Source organism: Gymnoscopelus microlampas (genome assembly GCF_963454915.1).
Source record: "Gymnoscopelus microlampas genome assembly, chromosome: 1".
Taxonomy (NCBI): Eukaryota; Metazoa; Chordata; class Actinopteri; order Myctophiformes; family Myctophidae; genus Gymnoscopelus; species Gymnoscopelus microlampas.
This window is the reverse complement of record NC_139962.1, coordinates 26,005,464-26,026,798: the sequence shown is the minus strand read 5'-3', so window position 1 is coordinate 26,026,798 and position 21,335 is coordinate 26,005,464. Positions and strand designations below refer to the sequence as shown.

Genomic DNA, 21,335 nt, shown 5'->3' with positions numbered 1-21,335 from the left:
ATACATAATTGTATTTGTTCAAGTGTTATAATGGCAGCCAGCAACATAGTGTTAGGTAGCACAGTTTTGAGTGAATATTGTGTGTTTTCATGATGAGAATCATTTGCAACATTAATCGTACGAGAAATAAACCTCCCATAAACTTCCTCACGTAGGGTTTTCTAAAAGTAAATGAGCACGGATGGTTTGGCACAACATGCATGCTTGGCTTGTCTAAACTAGTCCAAATACCTCCTAAAATGTGTTCATTTAAACTCCATTCCAAAAGATTTCAGACAACACTGAATAGATGAGCAATGTTACTTTTTTGTTGTAACTCTACAACATTCCATTGACAAAAGGGAGATTAGCCTAGCACACAGGAAGGCGGTTTGAACAGCCCTCTGGCAAGGTTTTCCTCAATGTTTCTTTTTTTCTTTTCTTTTTTTGCTACTCTATTGCTCATATGCTCACACATACATATAGACACAGGCCTAAACACATTACACACAGTCAAGATTTTCAGGTAGGTCCACTTAAAGCTTAACGGTAGTGGAGGCAGGAGGCCACAAGTGTGTGCTGGCTACGAACATCACTGATCATGATCAACATAATAACCTCTTGACAGAATAATTGCTTGAAGCTTTCATGTCCTTAGGTGAGTTAGTCCTCTCTCACTTGCCATCTGTTTTGCCCCTCCAGCCTAGACTAATGGACAGACAAACACACTGTCAATTGGTCCTATAAAATAAAATAAGCTGCGTTTTATGACCTCCCTATACAGTGAGGTCCTATTGTGTGTGTGTGTGTGTGTGTGTGTGTGTGTGTGTGTATGTGTATGTGTATGTATAACAGGCACACACACACACACACACACACACACACACACACACACACACACACACACACACACACACACACACACACACTTTGCATACTTTCAAAGCTGAAGCCAACATTTGGAGATCAAAAAGAGAAATGCATAACTTTTCCGAGAGCAGAGTGCTTATTTTTAATCTACACTATAGTACACTACACTATATCAAGTTTTAAGATACATTTGAAGCCACAAAACTAAATGTCTGTCAGCAGTTTGCGGCTTGCTAACAGTTATAAAAGTTAGAACAATTTGTCAGACTTCAGTGCACACAGGTGGCAGGTCATCCATAAAGCAACCGAACTTGCCATCATGCTTATTATCCCAACCTGTACCTTCACACCAAATGCATTATTCACTAACTACTCATACCATACTCTCAGAATTGTCACTTTTGCGTGTGCTTGCATCTTGCCATGAACTTTGTATGATGGAGAAATGCAAACCGGGTACCTCCACCCTTGCCATGGCAACGGACGCGACGAGGAAAGCGATCCTGTACCCGTGTATCTGTCTCCCTAATGGTCTGTCTGTTAGTGTAACAGGATCTGTAAAAACTCCCCTCAGTGACATTTTAGATCCCCCACTGTAACTGACCTGGGCTGGGGAGTCACAAGTAGGATTTACGTGAGTACTCAGCCTTCTCTCAGGTTCCTGTCCCCCTTTTCCTAATGAATTCAGCTAGCAGAAGACTGAGAAATGGCCCCTTTTTCCATATAGTCAGCATCTATGTGTTCCTCTGCAGGAGGTAGACCATGTGAGAAAAATCTCACTTATACCAAAAATGCAAGTTGCTTAACAAAGAACAATTCCTAATGTATATAAAGAGGAATGGCCTGTTTTTGATTCAGCATACAAATGGCTGATCTCTCCCTTTTAGGAAGAAAAGCTGTATATGAATATTGTGGAGTGGATAGTTGCAACTAAACAGTCCTGCATTCTGCTACCTTGCAGCTGCACTGTTGGACTGCACCACTTGGACAACTCCTAACTCTCCTGTTCCCTCTGCTGGGAAAGGCAGATATTACACAGCCCAAAATAGAGAATAAAATGTACAGAGCAGCAATTATTTTCATTGTGAGCGTCATTGGTCAGGTGGTCTCTGTATTTAGAAATAGGAGTTTGACAATGTTTCATTCTGGATTGACGGACTGTCTCCTGCTGGCTTCTTCGGCATGGCTTGGTCCAGGCAGAGCTGGCAAGATCCTCCCGGACACTCCTCTGTATGAAATATCAATGTGAATGACTCACTCCAACTTCAGTGTCAATCATCATCGCAAATGTCAAACCCATTATAGCCAAATCCTTGAGGGAGTTGTTTTGTCCGTCTGGTGGCAGAAATATCAGGTTTTTGAAAAAAGTAAATATTGTCGAACGGCATCGAGAGTCTCTGTATAGATAGTTTTACTTTTGGTTTTACATTCTATGAAGTTTTTGACTCCTTATGTTGCATATTTGGTTCCAAGTATGATAACGTCAAGTTGTTCCCTTGCAGCGCTTTGCAGCAGACATCAAAATAATGCTTAGGTTGTCATGGAACCGATGCTGTTTAAGTTCTATAACATTCTGAAGCCATAAAAATGCTATAGACCTTGTCATTGGAATTGTGTTGCTAGGGAACAGTTTTGGTCCAAGTTTATTTCCTGTCAGCTACTGATATTCAAAAACACTGCAACGGGGAAAAACTTGGACCCTTTTAGAATGTTTGTTGTCAAGTGTGAAAAGGTCCACCTTTTCACACTTGACATTCACAAACACTGCAACAGGAAATAAACTTGGACCCATTTAGAATGTTTGTTGAAAAGGTCTGTAGATCTTTTCACAGCTTGAAACATAAACATGCAAAATGGGTCCAAGTTTATTTCCCATTGCAGTGTTTGTGCATATCAGTAGCTGACAAGAAATAAACTTGGACCCAAACTGTTCCCTAGCAACGCAATTCCACTGACAAGGTCTATTGGCTACGTTATTGCTAAAAGCAAGAGATACTGTAGGTCTAATTTATAAACTGCAAGAAAAGACGTGCTTTTTGCTGACATAACATGATTCTGTCGTGCGGTTAAATGATTACTGAAAATTGAAAACGAAGAGAAAATAGGCTATCAATTAAAATGGCCCTGCGTTTGGCAATTTCTGCGTGCAAAAATAAAGTAGATATCATCTTTGCTGGTGCACCCACAGATAAAAGCCATCCTACTTTGCTGTTGTGTTTTATTTTTCCTGTTTTGTATTGAATAGCACAACAGGCAAGTTCATTATGCGTGTGACTCATCCCACTAGCCCACACCCCCTCCCATCTGCTGCTGTGCTCTAGAAGGGAGAGGGAAACGCCATTGATCACTTCTTCTCTCACACATGCACGCACACACCCCACCTTTAACGTCACTATCGATCGTCATGTTTAATGTTTTTGCGGGGAATGGCAGGCATTTACTATTGTGTCATTTTCCATCTATTGAAAAGCAAAAAATACCAATGTGTTTACAATATTATACAGCATATTAACATTTTAAAACAATGGAACAAAAAACAGCCATGTTTCTTTAAATGGTGATATGGTTGTTGTATATATTTGTATCTTTTGTCAAATATGTATTAATAAGAAATGAAAACAAATGTACAAACAATTTACTTGAATCATTCCAAAATAAAATCCAGGACTGATTCATTTCTTCATCTTGGAGTGATTTTTAACACTACTTTTGAAATGGAAACTTTCTGGATCATGGGTAGAGGGATTCAATTTGACTCTATTCTGACAAAAGGGTTTATTTCAGCAGCATGTGTTCTTGGTAGCTTACAGGGTGGACGGCTTCCATTGAATGTCAAATCACTTTGACAAATCATGGTTGAAGGGAGCCACTTTCAAGAGTCATGTCGTCTCTGTTGTATGTCCAGAACAGTTACTTTTCAGGAAATGGAAAAAATAACCTGTGTTTCATTGGCTTCAATGTCATTATTAAGTCACAAGCTCTTGTTAATACTTTTCAGTGGTTAAATATTTATAGAACCCTCAGAGGCAGACTTCAACCTACAATGCATCCTTTTTAACCTGTTTGAGAGAATTGGTGTAGATATTCAGAAAAAAACAGAAGCTTGTGCGGTAATGATTCTGAGTAGAAATTGGCAATACAATTAATCATAAACAAAACATCCTCTTAACATTCTTGTGCTGGCACACACATAGTGTCAAGTGTTGGTGGAAAGAGCTGTTGAAGCTGGCGCTAGTTCATAGCTTAAAGGCTGATCTGCAGGCTGAGCTGAGAAAAAAAAAATCAGAGCGGGCAAGGAGGATGACTCACATCGACTTATGGGTGTGAATGTGTAAGTGTGTGTGTGTGTGTGTGTGTGTGTGTGTGTGCGCGTGCGTGCAAGAGCTACAAGATGCTCTAACACTACTGTTAAGGAGTAGATCTATAGAAGACCTATAGTTACCTAGATAAGTGCTAGTCATTCACCTCAAGCACTAGGACTTATATGGTTGAACCCAGGCAGTTTTCTTCGGGTTAGGTTGTACATACAACATTACATTTAATACAAATCAAATTATGTATTTTAGTACCATGTTATACATGTTATGTGCTGGATGCCGTCTCAGCCAATCAGGGCACAGGATTATCCATCAGTGGTTTTGTAATTTTTCAGTGTTTTTGATCGACAGACAGACAACCAACTGATTGTGGCTTATACTAGCTGCTTGGTCGCAGAAAACATCTCGACGCACAGAGCTGTATGAAAGTGTCATTATGCTTTATTGAGATCAAATATTTTCATATAAGCCATACTTTTCCATGGCCAACATAGAGAGTAACAAGTCTAGCTAATCAGAGTAAATCGAGTTGTTGAGTAAAGCTCAACTAGCTTAAAACTGCTATCGAGAACTTATTTATTTTGCTGACATTTTATTACGTTATTTTAACCAATCCTTGTGGTAGAGTGTGTTAATACAATAAGTAGTACATCTGCAGTGTTTGGAGGCTTAGTGGAAGATAGGTAGAAATGTTGTCTCATGTGTGGGGGCCCGGGTTCAATTGTCAGTTAGGATCTTAAAATTATGGATTGCAGCTTTAAACGTATTCCCTCATCAATAAGCGTATAAGCTTACAGTATACACATTTCTTGTGAAATTCATCATCTAAAATACTATGCAGTGTCATAAAGCCTCTTAGTTGTATTGTATTGAGCAATGAGTGGGATATAATCATGTTGTGAGCTGACATTGTCATTACACCCTGACCCACACAGGTGGTTCTGGATATGACGTTTGGAGGCGGAGGTCATACTAAAGCCATTCTGAATAGTAGTCCTGAAGTCACAGTCCTGGCCTTGGATCGAGACCCTACAGCGTTCTCTTTGGCCCAACAGTTAGCCAAGCAGCACAAGTAAGTTTTATTAGTCTTATTAATAATAATAATAATAATTTAATCACAACTCCATTGGGGTATTTTCATCACTGTATCTTGCATTCTGCCGACACAAACACATTGATTATCATCCAATATACATTTTATTATGCAAAGCTATCAATGAAAACACTGTTTTAAATCTTAACAATATACCGCTCGTTTTCAATTAAAAAATGGTTAAAATCACTCATTATATTTCCTACACTGACAAGACAATGAATAATTGTGTTAATATTAGAAACAATTCAAAAATAAATTGCTTTTTCGTTTTTTTAACTCATTTAACTCATCATTTGATGTAAAGCGTCCTTGGGTTTATGAAAGGCGCTATACAAATTCAAGCTATTATTATTTTTATTATTATTACTAGACCATACCCGGTCGACGCATCCGTGGGGGGATATGCGCACATGATCTGGCAACCCGGGAGGCAGTTGTCCCATAGCTGGGCAGCCCCGTAACCATGGTGACATTCTTTGACACAAAGCGCTAATAAGAAGCTGAGATTTGATGAAATTGAAAAACGGGCTTCACAGTTAAGTTCAGATGGTAATGGTCGATGGCTGTGTGCAAAATCAGAGCAATTGGTCCAGCCACTGAGGAGAACCGGGTAGCTTCACCTACTCACTCACTCACCACTACAAACAAACGGACAGAGGTTACTAGAATTATAGTAGGATTATTATTAACAATAGTGACTGTGTGATCTGTGCCGGTATTACGGGTCAAAAAGGTAAAACGTCCTTTCTTTTTATGAAAACAAACTTTATTTTGGTCAAAATTGCAAATGCAAATTGAACACTAGATAATCGTGCTCCTCGGAGTGCAGATCTCCACCAGGCTGGGTTGCCTACCCAGGACTGTGTCAGTTCTGGAGTGCAGCCATCAGGACTCAAGGAAGTAGTAGGAGGTAATATGGTGGAGGTTTGTGGTGCCCCCTATAGGCAGAAGGGAAAGTGCTTTTAGAGGTTCACTCTATAGAGTCCCCATAACATAGGAGTTCAATTTGGGTATGTTTGGATTTTGCGTTCATGATATATGGCATTTTTTTGTAAGAAGTAAGCCCTACAGACAGAATGGTGAAGGCAGTTACAGGCAAACAAGCCTGGTATCAAGGCTCTATCTGGCAGTTATTGTCACATGACTCGCAAGACCCTTTGTACCTACCGGTAATTTGGTGAAGAAAAATCACACTTCTGCAACAAACTGTGCCTTTCTTAGCATTTGTGGTGCCCCTATGGGTGGAAGTGAAATCTCTTTTGGCTCTGTGTTGTTTAGTCCCCTCAATGTGAAATTAAATTTTGGGGTAGATCGGAGACTGCACTCATGATGTTTCAGAATTGAGAGTAGTAAAGAATGGAATATGAAAAATCTGACAGATACATGTTTATCACATGACTCCAGAGAAATGTGTTTGTGAGTTTTGGAAAATCTGTAGGAGTAGTAGCAAGTAGTAGCAAGTAGTAGACTTAAAAACGTGATTATCTCTGATAATGAACGAGAGCAAGTTTCTCTCTCTCTCAAATTGATCATTGACAACATGGCTTGTGTGTGCTTGCGCGCATGTGTGCATTAGTGTGTTGTGGGGGCAAATTTAACAAAATTGTATCCACAGAGCAACCTACAATTGAAGCAACCTACAATTGCTAATTGATGCATGCAACAGCCAAAATGGTCTGCTGGGTCATATTTGACCCGTAACACCACAGATTTCACTTTGTTTTTAACAGAGACCTCTTACCAAAAAAAATTACACTTTATTTTGTTGCATTTATAATGCTGTTTTTGAGGATATCATGAAGCCGTGTTCCAATATATAAATGTAAAGAGTACTTTTTCTGAACTTGAAAACGGTTCAAATTAGACCCTAACACAATGGAGGCACAATGGTATAATATGTGCAAATTTCACATATTATGTGAAATGTGTCCTCTGCAGTGGGTGCTATTAATACAGTGCTCGGGGTTGAACAGTATCTCTCTACGGTAAGTCAAGTTATAGTTTAAACTCATCATTTGTATAGATTCGATTTGTGCACACAGGTGAGTATCAAATACTCATCCAGTTTTGTCTGGAATGCAAAAAAATATATATATATATATTTGCATGCCTTAACAGGGAAGGGAACTTATAGAAACGTAAAGAAATGTTGTTGTTTTTTGGAGGGGGGGGGGTGTTGCATTCCTAGTAATGAGAGCAAAACAAATACTGTCATCAGTGTTTTCTAAAAATGAAGTTGTTACATCTTCTGGGATATGGCTGTGAGATACATTTTCTCTGCTTTAGAGAAAGGCCCCCCACACACACACACACACCCCCACCCGTACTCATAGCTGGTGGGCCCCGGCATGTCATTTGTCAGAGCGAGGGCCCACGGCTGCAGTGTGAGAGAGATGCTGCCTCCCACAGAGGATCCATCAGATATGTGGGGGTGGGAAGTAGAGAAAAGCCCAGAGAAGTTAGCAAAGAGAGAAAGAGCGAGCGAGAGAGAGAGAGAGAGAAAAAACATGAGCATTACAGTGGGAAAAAAACAAAAACAGGGAGACACCAGGACACAGTGTCTAATAAGGCAGAGAGGGAGTGTGTACTGGTGTACGTGCGTGAGCGAGCGAGGGAGGATGAAAATGAGATGTTCCTAAGACCATGGCGTGGGTAGGAATCCTTTTACGTAGATTCTGGGGAAACCTCTCTCATGGGAATTGGGTAGAGAAATGCGCCTGTGAGAAGGGGATGAGAAAAAAAGAGAAAATCAAAACACAGCACAGTGTCGGCAGCAGTATACCCCTGCTATAAACCCTTTCACGCCCACTTGTGAGAGAGTTCAGAGGAGCTGGAGGAATCAAGCAATTAGCCAATATTATTGGAAGCCTGAATAAAAGACCCAGGCAGCCCCCGCAGTGCATCCACATAAAGAGATTGGAGAGTTCCCCCACTTTGCTCCTGTGTCTTGCAGAAAGTACAACCTTGATGCAAATTGCTGAGGGGTGGTGGTGTGGTGTATTGTATAGATTGCAGCACAATAAAAATCAAGCACGCATACAGTTAAGGTGAGTGTTTGAAATGTTGGTTATGAAAATAAACCTTGTTCTCTGAAGGATAGAAAATAGACGCAGTGCATAGGAATGGAGACAATACCTGCAGTGCTCTTTTGATTTTGATATTATTCACAATTCCAAAAGACAATCTTTGCTGTGACAAGTCAAGGATAATATAACCAGTGCCTCTACAAAAAACAGGTAATTTGTGACATACACTACTGAAAACATTTATGTTGACAAATCTTTGCTTGGACAAAGAACTGATCCACTTCACCCAAGGGCATGCAGTGCAGTGCCTAGTGGGTTGCATCTAACCACTGATATGAGCCCAGGAATTCATTACATTTTTGTATTGTATTCTTATCAAAATAGGCCAAAGTTTACATAAAACAAATTGTTGGTACTTGTTAAGCACTGGCAGGTTTACAGCAACTAAAACAAGTTGCTACTCATTAACTGTTTGACTGCCAGATATATATAAATAAAAAAATCACTCACTGCCAGCTTTTTACTTACCTTTTCAACTGGTCACAGAATATTTATATCCAGTATGATCGATCCCCCGACGGTTGCTAAACACGGAGGGTTTCACTGTGCTTCCGTGAGAAGCCAGGTCTCCGCCAGGTCAGGTAGGTTATTGTGGCCTCCTGGTGGCGCTATAATAGGCCAATGTGGAAAGGGTGCCATTTATCCTTAGGCCTTTCACAGCAATCAGACACTGCATTCATTATTTGAGGCATTTTTTTCCAAAAATGTGTTTTGCTAAATTAGACCTGCTGGTGGCGCTATAACAGGCTGATGGTGGCATTTCTTCCTCGGCCTAGTGGGAATGTGCGTGCAATATTTCACGGAAATCGCATGCTGCGTTCATGATTTGAGGCATTTTGTTCAAAACGAACCAATCCTGCAAACTTTGGAAGCCATCTTAGCCAATCAGGATGGAATATGGAAAATCGGACAGATCTGTGTTGATCACATGACTATAGAGATACTGTGTACCGATTCGCGTGATGTTTGTATAACATCTGCAGGAGTAATATCAAAAAACTTGTTTTGAAAAAATCGGCCTCCTGGTGGTGCTATAACAGGCCAATCTGAAAATGTTTGGGTAGAGGTTTGGCTTTGGCATCCAGGGAGTGTGTGTGCACAGTTTTGCAGCGGCCGGGCCAACAGTGCCGGAGATTAGCTGCTCACAGACGGACGGACGGACGGACGAACGGATAGGGTGCAAAACATAGTCTCGGCCTAGCTCTGGTCCATTGCGTTAGGAGTTCTCCTTAACACTATGGGACTTTCGAGCCTTTGCACTCGCACCACGGGCTGGGCAGCCTCTCGTCTGTAGTAAAAAAAAATACACTTTTGCTACTCACCAAAACAAAGACGATTTTATGGAGTTGAAAGCCTCCTCTACTTAGTGGGAACATCTGAGCCCCCGACCTCACGTCTACAATACACATATTGGCCAGAAACGAAAATATTTCACTGGAAGGAAAAATCTGGTCAATAGAGCACCGAAGTCTGACGTCACTGCCAGTAGAGGTCGCTGTTCCAGGGTTTGTGGCTTTATTTTTTGTGTTGAAATCCCCATTTGGGAATCTTAGATCACGTCATATAAGAACTGTTTTCCAAACATAAACACACCACCCTGGCGTTTTTGTCAGGGGGGTGGCTCTACATAGTTTATGATATTCATTCATGTTTGATACAGCCTGTTTTTGGCTAAAATGAAATTAATTCTGCCTTAAAAGTCTTAAGAACTACTACATCCGGGTTTGAAATCACTGTCCCCACAGCATCATCGGAAATGTAGTCTTTGGGTTGTTTGACTCGTTTCTAGTGTTTATATTGTGTTGCTCTTTGGGTAATTGTGTACATTTACACCTTCAGTCGATGCTTCATATCCATATGAGTAAAAACACCAGGGTGGTGTGTTTATTTTTGGAACACAGTTCTTATATGCAGCGATCTAAGATTCCCCAATGAGGATATCAATGCAAAAAGTAAAGCCACGAACCTGTGGAATGTGCCCTCTACTGGTAGTGACGTCAGGACTTCGGTGCTCTATTGAAAAATTCCATTGACCAGATCTGTAGAGGGCGCAGTGGAGTAACCAAAAATTGTTTTGGTTACTCCAATTTCCTCAAGTCAAGAACTTAAGATTACCTCTCCTTTATGTAACTTTTCAACTTAGTTACACCTTCACTGTTCCTGGTCAAAAGTGACCATTTTGACCAAAATTAATGGATAAGGCTATATCCAGTAGATGGAAAACTCTCTGACACACACACACACACACACACACACACACACACACACACACACACACACACACACACACTACACAATGTCCGGAAGCAATTTACGAGACACCACAGGTGTCGATTATTAGTCTATTCAAAATCGTAATAGAAAACAACATACTGTATGTTCAAAAGGCTATTGTGGAGGAAACAAATAATTGGTCTTGCAGCATTCAGATGAAAAACACTTGAACACAATGATTTAGAAAAAGCAGTGTTCTGAAATTGCAGAAATTGTAGAGCTTGATGTCAAGGCAAGTTTATTAGCTCAGAAAGACAGACAGACAGACAGACAGACAGACAGACAGACAGACAGGGACACACATCCTTGACTACAACAGCAATGCACTTTTTCATGTTTCATGCCATTTTTATTTTATTTTTATTCATGTAAAACATTAGCCTGACACTCAGCCTGAATTTTCATTTCGTTTCACTCCATTATTCAGTCTGACAGCCCTCTCAGAGCAGCAGTTTTCTGAGATGGGGGCGTGGTCAAAGTTGGACTCTTTGGCGATTGGTTCATACTGGAATATCCCGATTCGCCGTACAGATTTTCAACCGAGATAACCCCGCCTTCGACAGCGTCACCAGACCCTGAATGCGAGGCTAGCGATTCAGGGGGTGGAGCCAGGCTAGTAAAACATTGCATGTTTGTGTAAAACAGATTAGATAATGTTTGTGACTTTCCAATCTCTATTTCATTGTTGTGATGTCCCAGAGACCCCTGCTACCGAATAAACACTATAAAGCAATGATTACTATCACAATATAGTGCTTTATCCTTATAACAAAAAACTTTTTGTTTTAACCAGAAATATCACTTACCCTACCTTTAAACATTACAATACATATATGAAAATATACAGTTTAAAACAATTCATGATCCCCCGATTATGTGTTTTACCATAATCACTATTTCGGGTCTGTTTATCATTATGTATAATACCCGAGTGGAAGAACCGTGCCCAGCGCTGATCGGTAGAGAAAAGCATGAAGTGCTACAATGATTACACTGACCTGGGATCAGATTACTGCAGCGCAATAATATACAGTGGAACAAAGTGCTGTCAGTTCAGTGAGAGCGGATAGCACACAGAGTCAGAGTGTATCAAAACTATTCCTACATGGAATCAAAATGCGCACATGGCGTGTGTGATCATGGATTCCTTTTTCTTCGCGGTGAAAACATGTAATTTAATATCATTGTCTGTTATTGTAGGCTCATCTAGGCTGCTACGTAGCTGCTAGGTTTCATTAGAACTGATATCTAGGCTGTTAGAAAGGCATTTTAGATATGCCGGATCCAGAAAATAATAGGTTGGGTCTGTAATATCTCGGAACAAATTGGATCTCGGAACGAACTTCATAGGTCCGGATCCGTCTTTTAAAAAAGAATGTCGGGTCCACTCGGATCTCGGAACCAATTTCACCGGGTCCACCCGGTCGGGGTCTGTCATTTGAAAAAAAGTCACTTTGACACGCAGCCAGTAGGATTCGGGGATCGAACCGGGAACCTTACATTGCCACCTGACCCACTGGTAATCAACCCAGCCTGATGAATTAGATGAATCACTTCAAGAGGAGACTCTTCCTGGCAGGGCTTGGAAAAACGTTGGTGACTGAGTGTGCTGCCCCCAGCCGCTCCCAATAAAGACAAGGACAGAAAAGGAAGAGGTGCAAGCAATATGCCCCGACACAGAATAAAACCAGCCATACATGCCACACACACACACACACACACACACACACACACACACACACACACACACACACACACACACACACACACACACACACACATGCTTGCTTATGGTAGTCCATCGTATGTGATGATGACTTCTACGTGAGTTTTGAGGTGACTGTGAAGTCCAATGCGAGAGCCAGATGGTCTACTCTATTGCATATGAAGTCAGTGTTGTTGTTTTGGCTGCAGTGACCATCTTTCTCCCCTGCCATTTCCTTTCTATCGCCTCACTCCTCTCCTCTTCAAAGCGCTGAAGTCCAGCTTGCAAAGTTGCCTCCAGAAAGGGCGCTCCAAGGTAGAGCTTTCCAGCTGCGTGTGCTGTGTATTCCACACCTCTTGAGCGCTGTTATGACACCGGCTTCGAATGCTATCAATGCATTGAATGGGAGATTATCACGTTTTATCAGACCATTGAATGGGCGAGTAGGTGACGGAGTAGGCGATACACGGACCTACCCGCGATTTGTCAGACCATTCATTGGGCGTAATCAGGAGCTACTGACCTACTTTGGAGGCGGAGCAGTCCCCACAACAATATTTACGATTCTGTGCCTATCGGTACATAACTCCAACGGCGCTGAGTAGGCTCAGGCGGGCTCCAGCTCGCCTGAGACTGCGCGCCTCCGTCATGGTCCGAAACCAAAACAACCAAAACCAAAACTGAACTGTTTAAGTCATCTCCGTTGGTAGGTCAGTATGTCTTGATAACACCCACTGAATGGTCTGATAAATCACGGGTAGGTAAGTAGGTCGCCTACTTTGCCCATTCAATGGTCTAATAAAAGGTGATAATGTCCCATTCAATGCATCGATAGCATCCAAATCAGGTGGTTATGAGCTGGTCCTTGGAGCTCGGCTTTTGACCTGCAGATCGCTGGCCATGATGTAGTTGACCATACAGCAGTTGGCATGTAAGCCTGACCCCTGGCATCCTGATGGTGTGGTTCGCCCATTCAGTACCATCGCAGTTGGTACTGAATAAATGTGGCCTCCGAACGAGAAGAAAACACACACACACACACACACACACACACACACACACACACACACACACACACACACACACACACACACAGGACTGTTGGAGGAATGTTGATGTTCTGTTGTTAAATTTGTTTTGAATTTGTTTTTACAATTTAGGTGGCAAAGGTGCAGAGTTTAAATACCTGGGGTCAACTATCCAAAGTCGGCGGAAGAGAGGTGAAGAGGAGAGTGCAGGCAGGATGGAACAGATGCACGAAAGTGTCACTAGTTATTTGTGACAGAAGGGTACCAGCACGAGTGAGAGGGAAGATGTATAAAACAGTAGTGAGACCAGCCATGCTGTACGGCTTGGAAAGTGAGGCGAAGCTGGAGGTGGCAGAATTGAGGATGCTACAATTGTCATTAGGATTGACAAGGCAGGGCAGGATGACTACATTAGAGGATCAGCCCAGGTTAGAAGGTTTGGGGATAGATGGTTTGGACATGTGCAAAGGAGGGATGAGGGGTACACTGGTAGAAGGATGCTGAAGATGGAACTGCGAGGTGAGAGCAGAAGAGGAACGCCAAATAGGAGGTTTATGGAGGCGGTGAGAGAGGACATGCAATTAGCCAGAAGAAGAAGAAGTTTACGGGTTCACATTACTCATGGTTTGGTTATACAATATGGTGCCATGATTCGATATATACACAGTGGCAAAAAAAATATATAATATATATATCATAATAATGTAATCATGGGCGCCTAAGTTTGATTTTGGGTGGTGGAGCACATTTACCTTGCCACAAGTTTTTTGACACATAACATAATACCTACAAGTAGCACTAGCAGTTAAACCATTGCTTCACAACATGAGGTGTCCTTGAGGTGGTTCCAGGGGACCCCCAGGCACAAATGTCACGATCACACCGCCACCACAGCGCAGCGTTTCTGCACGCAATAAAGACAAAGAGCAATATCTCTTTAACAATATCTAAGCTATACTGATTATAACATTGGCACAGCGTCCTGTTAGTTCTTCTGTTCATAAAGATTAGGCTACTCACCACATCAGTCATGTTCCTCCAACTTCATCATCATTATCATCTTTTCCAGTTGATAACATGGTCAATCGACAGTATTCTGTTTGTCCATTGTCCCAAGTTTTTAATTAGTTGTAATTTTGAGAATGAATGGCTACTGGCTTGCTTTGATGGGAACTCATACTTTTGTAAAGCCTAAAGTCATGCAAACTTTGCTGAACAAAAGTCAGTTTAGATATTCCTTTTTCCGTGCTTTTTTTTGCACTGGCAGATTCGTCTGGTTTCCAGGCTAGCTTTTCTCAGCACTTCTGTTATATAGGGCTCCAATCATTATAATTTCAGGTCACTGTCAAGGACATCTACTAGTGATGAGCGGGCCGACCCGTAACCCGCGGGACCCGCGGGTCAACCCGTGGCCCGGGTGGGTCGAGTCAGAGGCAATTATGCGGGCTGCGGGTGAGCGGGTCAGCCGCTCTCACACGCAAAAAAAAATTAAAATCACATGCTCTTGTTTTGTCTTTATTCCTAATAAGAATAAGAATAATAACAATAAAACAGTTTGAATACACTTGGGGTGTATACTTGAAGATTATTTTCCTTCATGATTTTACCGATTTTTTTTAATACCGCGGGTCGCGGGGCGGGTTGAGCCATAGATTTATATATGGGTTCGCGGGGCGGGTTGAGGCGGGTTGGGTTCCGTGGCGGGGCGGGTCATGAAAAAACCCGACCCGCACATCACTAACATCTATTTTACATTATGTAACCCTAGAGGTTCAGCTATTTGTTTATAGAGGAAACGTGTCGTTTTAACTGAAATGTGGATGAAAGGGAATAATGCAGCATGGCCGTAACGTGTTCTCAAACCCTGCGTTGTCTACATTGGAATAGGGTCTCATATCTGCGGCAGTAAACTTCCCTATATATTGCTGTAGTGATCTCCTTTGCCCCTCCTGAATAATTTGCATAAGGTTGCCTGAAGGCTGCTGCTTTCATATGTGTATCTGTATTTTTGCCTAGTGCCACGGATTGACACGCCGATGTTGGTGAGGATGAACTGTCATGTTTGAGGTATTGCCACTTACATATCCTATCCTTGTTGAACAGAGGTGGCACACTGTAACGATGGTTACGCAGTATAACTGTTAGTACTCTGAGCGCAGGGCGGTTAGTGCAACAACAGTGGCATCAGCGCTCTTGTGCTGGTGGTTGCTGGCGAAAGAAAAGGGGGCTATTGCACCGCCGCTTCAGTATGTGTGTAGAGATATGACTCACAGGCAGAGGGCAGTTATGTTCTTAGTTGACATTATAGGAGAAAAAACTAAATGTTGTATTTTTAAAACAACTAAAACAAGTTCTAATATCTGCTCTGTTAAAACAAAGGCCTTGCCATGCCGAATAAGAAACGAAATGTTAATATACACGTCAGCTAGTTTAAAATACCGCTAAGTATAATATACAGGGCTGGCAGTGGTTACAAAGTGGCTAATCTGACTTCGACTTCGATGTAATCTATTATAAAAAATGTTGATATGGGGGGAAAAAAGTTGCTGCTTCTCGATTTTTCGATTAACTTACATGAGCAAGATTAAGTCGTTTAGAGGTTCTAAATGTCGGTTTTGAGATATTTTTGGTTAATTGCCCAGCCATAACTGAGGCTCAGATACAGCATTCAGTAGCACGTCTGCTTCCTGAAGGGCATCATTTGAGTGACAATAGGGTCAGTGAAGCCTGTATGAAATAGAACATTTCTATCCATCAATTGTTGGCCATCACAGTCATAGCCAAGGTGGTCCTCAATGGGATATCTCGGGCAATCTTCCAGGTCTGATTTTCATACCTATTTATTTTTGAAATGTTCATACACTAAGTGCTTTGGTGCTGTTGCTAGTGTATACATTGTACATTGTTTATACATCATTGGAGGTTCTAACCAGAGGAGTGGTGGGATGTCTCATCGTGGCTACCTCATCAGCAATCATAACACAAAACAATTTCAGAACATTATTCTTTGCTAAAATTTAGACTTATACTTTTTATGTGTGTCATAAACTGACCTTGTTTGGTAACTTTGGTTGTAAATGGGCACAGAACTGTGGGTCAAATAGAAGTAGCCTACAGTAATTTGCCTAGTAACACTTTATAGTTTATGTTAAATATATGGTTTTAATCTTCATACAGTGGGACAGGCTCCCTATTTTGTCAAAGCTTGTCTTTGACACTTTGACAAGCCCTGTAGTTTTTTTTTACCAATGATCAGAGAAGGAACCAATGAACAATGTATCAAGCAATAAAACTTTCTTTCTAATATCCAAGAATGTCATGTTTAAGCAAGGGAAATCAGTTCAAATAAGAAACTGTGGCCTTTCTGGAGAACAATTAAGACTAGTATCAAAGGCAAAACATTTTTTTACATTTTGAAAATATACTAATCACAGTAATATTAATCTAATAAGAAATACAGCAACAAAAAATCCCGAAATCAATCAATCAAGAAATATTGTAAATTAAAAAATGTAATTTTGGGCCACTAGAAAAATTATTATCATCATCTCTGCCAGGCCAGGAGAGAGGTGTGTGTGTGTGTGTGTGTGTGTGTGTGTGTGTGTGTGTGTGTGTGTGTGTGTGTGTGTGTGTGTGTGTGTGTGTGTGTGTGTGTGTGTGTGTGTGTGTGTGTGTGTGTGTGTGTGTGTGTGTGTGTGTGTGTGTGTGTGTGTGTGTGTGTGTGTGTGTGTGTGTGTGTGTGTGCGTGCGCGCGCGCGCGCGCTAGTCTCTTAAAACCGGTAAGCCACTCTACCCCTCCGCCCGCTTTACAGTTTGACCTATTACTCCTGAACCATAGCTTGTACAATCCAAATGTATTTTTTGGGCTCTTTTTGATTATGATGCAACTCTTCATGTAGGACTTGCCATTTCTGCCTAACTAGATATGGCATTTTCTTCAAAACAAATGCTATTGCTATTACTTATACAGTTTGTCGAAAACTCACACAAATCGCTACACATTATCTCTGGAGTCATGTGATAAACATGTATCATACCAATCTTTCATATATCCATTGGCTATAGTAGGCTTCCAAAGTTTGCAGAAGGGGCCCATTATACAACATTGCTTTCTGCAGAAGGTTTGAGGCTCAAAATGTCAGCGCTAACCTGGCAGCTATGGACAATGATGAAACGGAGTGCTGCACCCTTGTAGCGAAGAACGCACTAGTCTTCTCTGAACAGGACATGAGGAGGGTGAATGTCAGGAAAGCAGACGGCATCCACGGGTGGGTCCTCAAGACGTGCTGACCTCCTGGCCCCAGTATTCACCACCATATTCAACCTCTCCTTGGCACAGTCTGTGGTCCCCACATGCTTCAAGAGGTCCACAATTGTCACTGTACACAAACATTCCTCCCAAATAGGCCTCATGAAGTGCTTTCAGAGGAGAGGCTAGTAAAGAACCACATCTGCTCCTCTCTCCCCAGCACATTGGATTGTAGGCTAACTGCATTGGGTCCAAACAGACAACGACGCCACCGACGATGCCATAGCCACCCTCTCCCACCTTGACAACAACAAAGAGGGGGGTTATGTTAGGCTGTTATTTTTTTAATACAGCTCTGCCTTTAACACCATATACCTCACCAGGCTGGCTATAGCAAGCTGGCAAACCTGGGACTGAACCCTACGGTATGCAACTAGAGGTTACGAATGTAACCCTGATTTGGAGTTTACTACTCACTATGGGATATCAGCGCCCTCAGGCGATGCACAGAGCAACACACGCTCCCGGTGCCAATATTTGATTGGCTTAGGGTATGTCACGAGTCCGGAAGACCCTGGGGTATAAGAGACCCCTCGTGACTTAGGCTCCTCCTCTTAACATTCTCCTCTCTGCTCGCCAAATGCACACAGAAAGGGGTGTCTGTTGAGTAGTAAACTCCGAACCTACTAAAACCGGTGTTACATTCGTAACCTCTAGTTTTACCACGGTTCTCCGTTTACAACTCACTATGGGATTCATAAACTCCCCTTGAGGCAATGAGCCATACAACCCCAACAGGCCCGCACGCCCTTCAGCCCTCTAGGCCCCGCCCCCATGGGCGTGACCTACGGCCCCATGGGCGCCCCCAACCCACCGGGCTGGGGTGCGGGATAGATAATAAAGGTTAGGCCCTGACAGACTCCAGAGTCCACCTATTTACTAACAGGCAGACACAAGCCTGCCTCATAACGCAATATGAGGAAACAGGGCCCCATCTCCTGGCAGCCAGCCCAACTGGTCCCATGGAAACCCAAGAGGAAGTCGAAAGAAGCCGCACAGATCTCCTGGATCGAAACTCCCCTGTATAGAGCCCAGGATGTAGCCATGCCTCTAGTAGAGTGAGCCCTCAGATCCTCCGGAACCGGGGCACCACTACTCACATAAGCCAACCTAATGGCATCTCGGATCCATCTATAAAGCGTTGCCTTAGTGACCGCCTTCCTCTGAACCCCAAGGCCAAAAGAGACAAAGAGCTGCGTCAATGAGCGATTGGCCGCTGTCTCCTGACAATAGAGCTTCAAGGCTCTCACTGAAAAGAGACAATGCAACCGCCTATCCTCCGCCGAAACGAAGGAAGGCGGATGGAAGGTCACCAACTCAACCGGATCCGGGGCCACCACCCCGGTCCTGGTAACGAACGTCAGGTTAGGTTTAAGCAAAACCCTCCTGTCGTTGTTAAAACACTTCATGCACTCCGGACTCATCGAGAGTGCATGCATGTCACTGACCCGTTTAGCCGTAGACAGGGCCACCAAGAGGACCGTTTTGAGACTAATGATCCTCAGATCCGCAGACTCAAAAGGCTCGAACGATGGACGGCATAGTGCCTCCAGCACCACCGTCAGTTCCCAGGCTGGGAACAGTGGCCTGTTAGCCGGCCTGGCTCTCCTGGCGCCGCACATAAACCGGCGCACCAAGGGCACTGGCCCACCGTCTTGCCATCGAAACCTTCGCGGCAAGCCGAAATGGCTGCCAAAAACACCTTCACTGTTGAGAAGGATAAATCCTGATCTAGCCTTCTTTGCAGAAAAGTGAGAATGCTACACACCGAGGCCTGGAAAGCCACCACCACTGGTGACCGTTCCGACCACCATGATACGAACATATTCCATCTGACATCGTAAGCATTCCTCGTGGACACGGCCCTTGCGCCCTGGATGGTAGCCACCACGTCAGGGGGAAGGCCACACAAGCTCAAATTCACCCTCTCACGGGCCAGACCCATAGGTCTAGGTCCTGAGGGTGTCCCCCCTCCCTGCCGCAGCAAGTCCCTGCCGAATGGGAGGGCCCAAGGCACGTCGTGAAGGAGAGGAGTTATCTCTGACCTCCACGTGTACAATGCTTGGGCCACCAGCAACATCAACAACCCTCGGAGTCTGACCCTCTCCCATGTGGGGAGGATCAGCTCCATTGGCGGGAAAGCAAAAAGCAGTTCGTTCAGGAGGCACATGGAACGCCTGAATGGACGTGAGACGTGAGTCGCATCACAGCGTCATCTCGCACGCTAATCCGTCCAACACCAGGGAGGCCAAGCCTTCCTGCCTGTTGACATAGCACATGGTCGTGGTGTTGTGTGTTCTGATCGAGACATAGCAACCCCGAAACCGAGCCTGGAACGCGGTAAACACCGCGCAGTTGAGGCCTGCCACCTGCGGGTGGGTCCTGGCGCAGAAGGCATGGTCGACCCCCAGGCAGCGGATGCAGACGCGGATGCAGATGCATGTACTTTTCAGCACCATTGAGGAGCCAATGACTGACAGGCTAGGTATCACCAGGTGCACTGATTGCTAGAGTGCAGAGGGACATGGGTTGATATTAATGGTCTTAACTCAAAATGTATATATCACGCAGCTTAGATTTTTTGATTAAATCGGAGAGTGATGTAAAACAAATCTGTTGTGTAAAAGTTGCACGTTCATCGAATGTCAATGTATTGTCTCTTGTGTCTGGGTAGCTCAGTTGGAAGAGCTCTTGACTCTGAACCGCAAGGTCATGGGATCGAATCGTGCCAAAAGCAACACAGCATATGAGTAATCTGGTTCCCTGGTGTATAGAGCATTGTTACAGGTATAGACTCATTTGTTTGTTAATGTTGCTACCCTTTAAATGGCCATGGCCAATAACGTGGCATTGGGCGCTTAAAGTTAAATATTTGAAAAACTACACATTATCTCAAAGAAAAAGCCACCAGGCCACTAATGAGTTGTGAGTGAATGAATAATAATGAATTGCATTTTTATAGCGCTTTTCCAAGTGCTCAAAGCGCTAGTTGTGAGTGAAGACAGGTGTGATTGGTGATGAGTGAGAGCAGGTGAGAGGGGTGGGTCCAATCCATGGGAATAGGGGGAAGGTTGCTGACTAGATGACTCTTTTCTACACCCACCCTCACTAACCTTAACCTCAGTAAAACAACGACCTAGCCTCAAGAAACACTGTTTGTAAAACAAAGAATTCCAAATGATGATCACCTCAACGCATTGTTGGGGACAGGGATCGAACCAGCGACCTATGGATTCACAGGCTGTCTCTCTTCTCATTGAGCTAGAGATATGGCCTCCCTGATGGTGTCTGTTGATATTATAGGTTTTTCCGTCCGTTATGAACAAAGCCTCTGTTTCGCTAACTACTCTAGATCACTGGTTCACAAAACATTTACCAATAAAGATTTTTTTTGTCTCCTCGGAATGGAAACTTGTGAAAATAGTCGATCTACAAGCTCACAACCCGTTGCTATCTGAAAAGTTGTGAGATCGTAGATCGGCTATTTTCACAAGAAAGTAAGTCATACATAAAAAACAACTACTCTCAAAAAAGCATTTCATGTTATTTTTTAAAAATTGCACATGTCTGAATTAACAGGGTCATGTTTTGTACAATGCAATTTAAATGTAAACTGTAATGAGTGGGGTTTGAACCGGTGACCTTTGGAACAAGAGGCTAACATTTTACTG

The 21,335-nt window shown here is 42.9% G+C and overlaps 1 protein-coding gene across 1 annotated transcript in view; it reads left to right on the top strand.

The window, feature by feature from the left end:
* Positions 1–21,335, top strand: part of mettl15 (methyltransferase 15, mitochondrial 12S rRNA N4-cytidine) — a 91,319-nt gene that overhangs the window by 38,602 nt on the left and 31,382 nt on the right. The window contains exon 3 of the mRNA XM_084052406.1: positions 5,102–5,238. Coding sequence (XP_083908532.1) covers positions 5,102–5,238 — 137 coding nt within the window. The remainder of the gene's footprint in view (positions 1–5,101; positions 5,239–21,335) is intronic.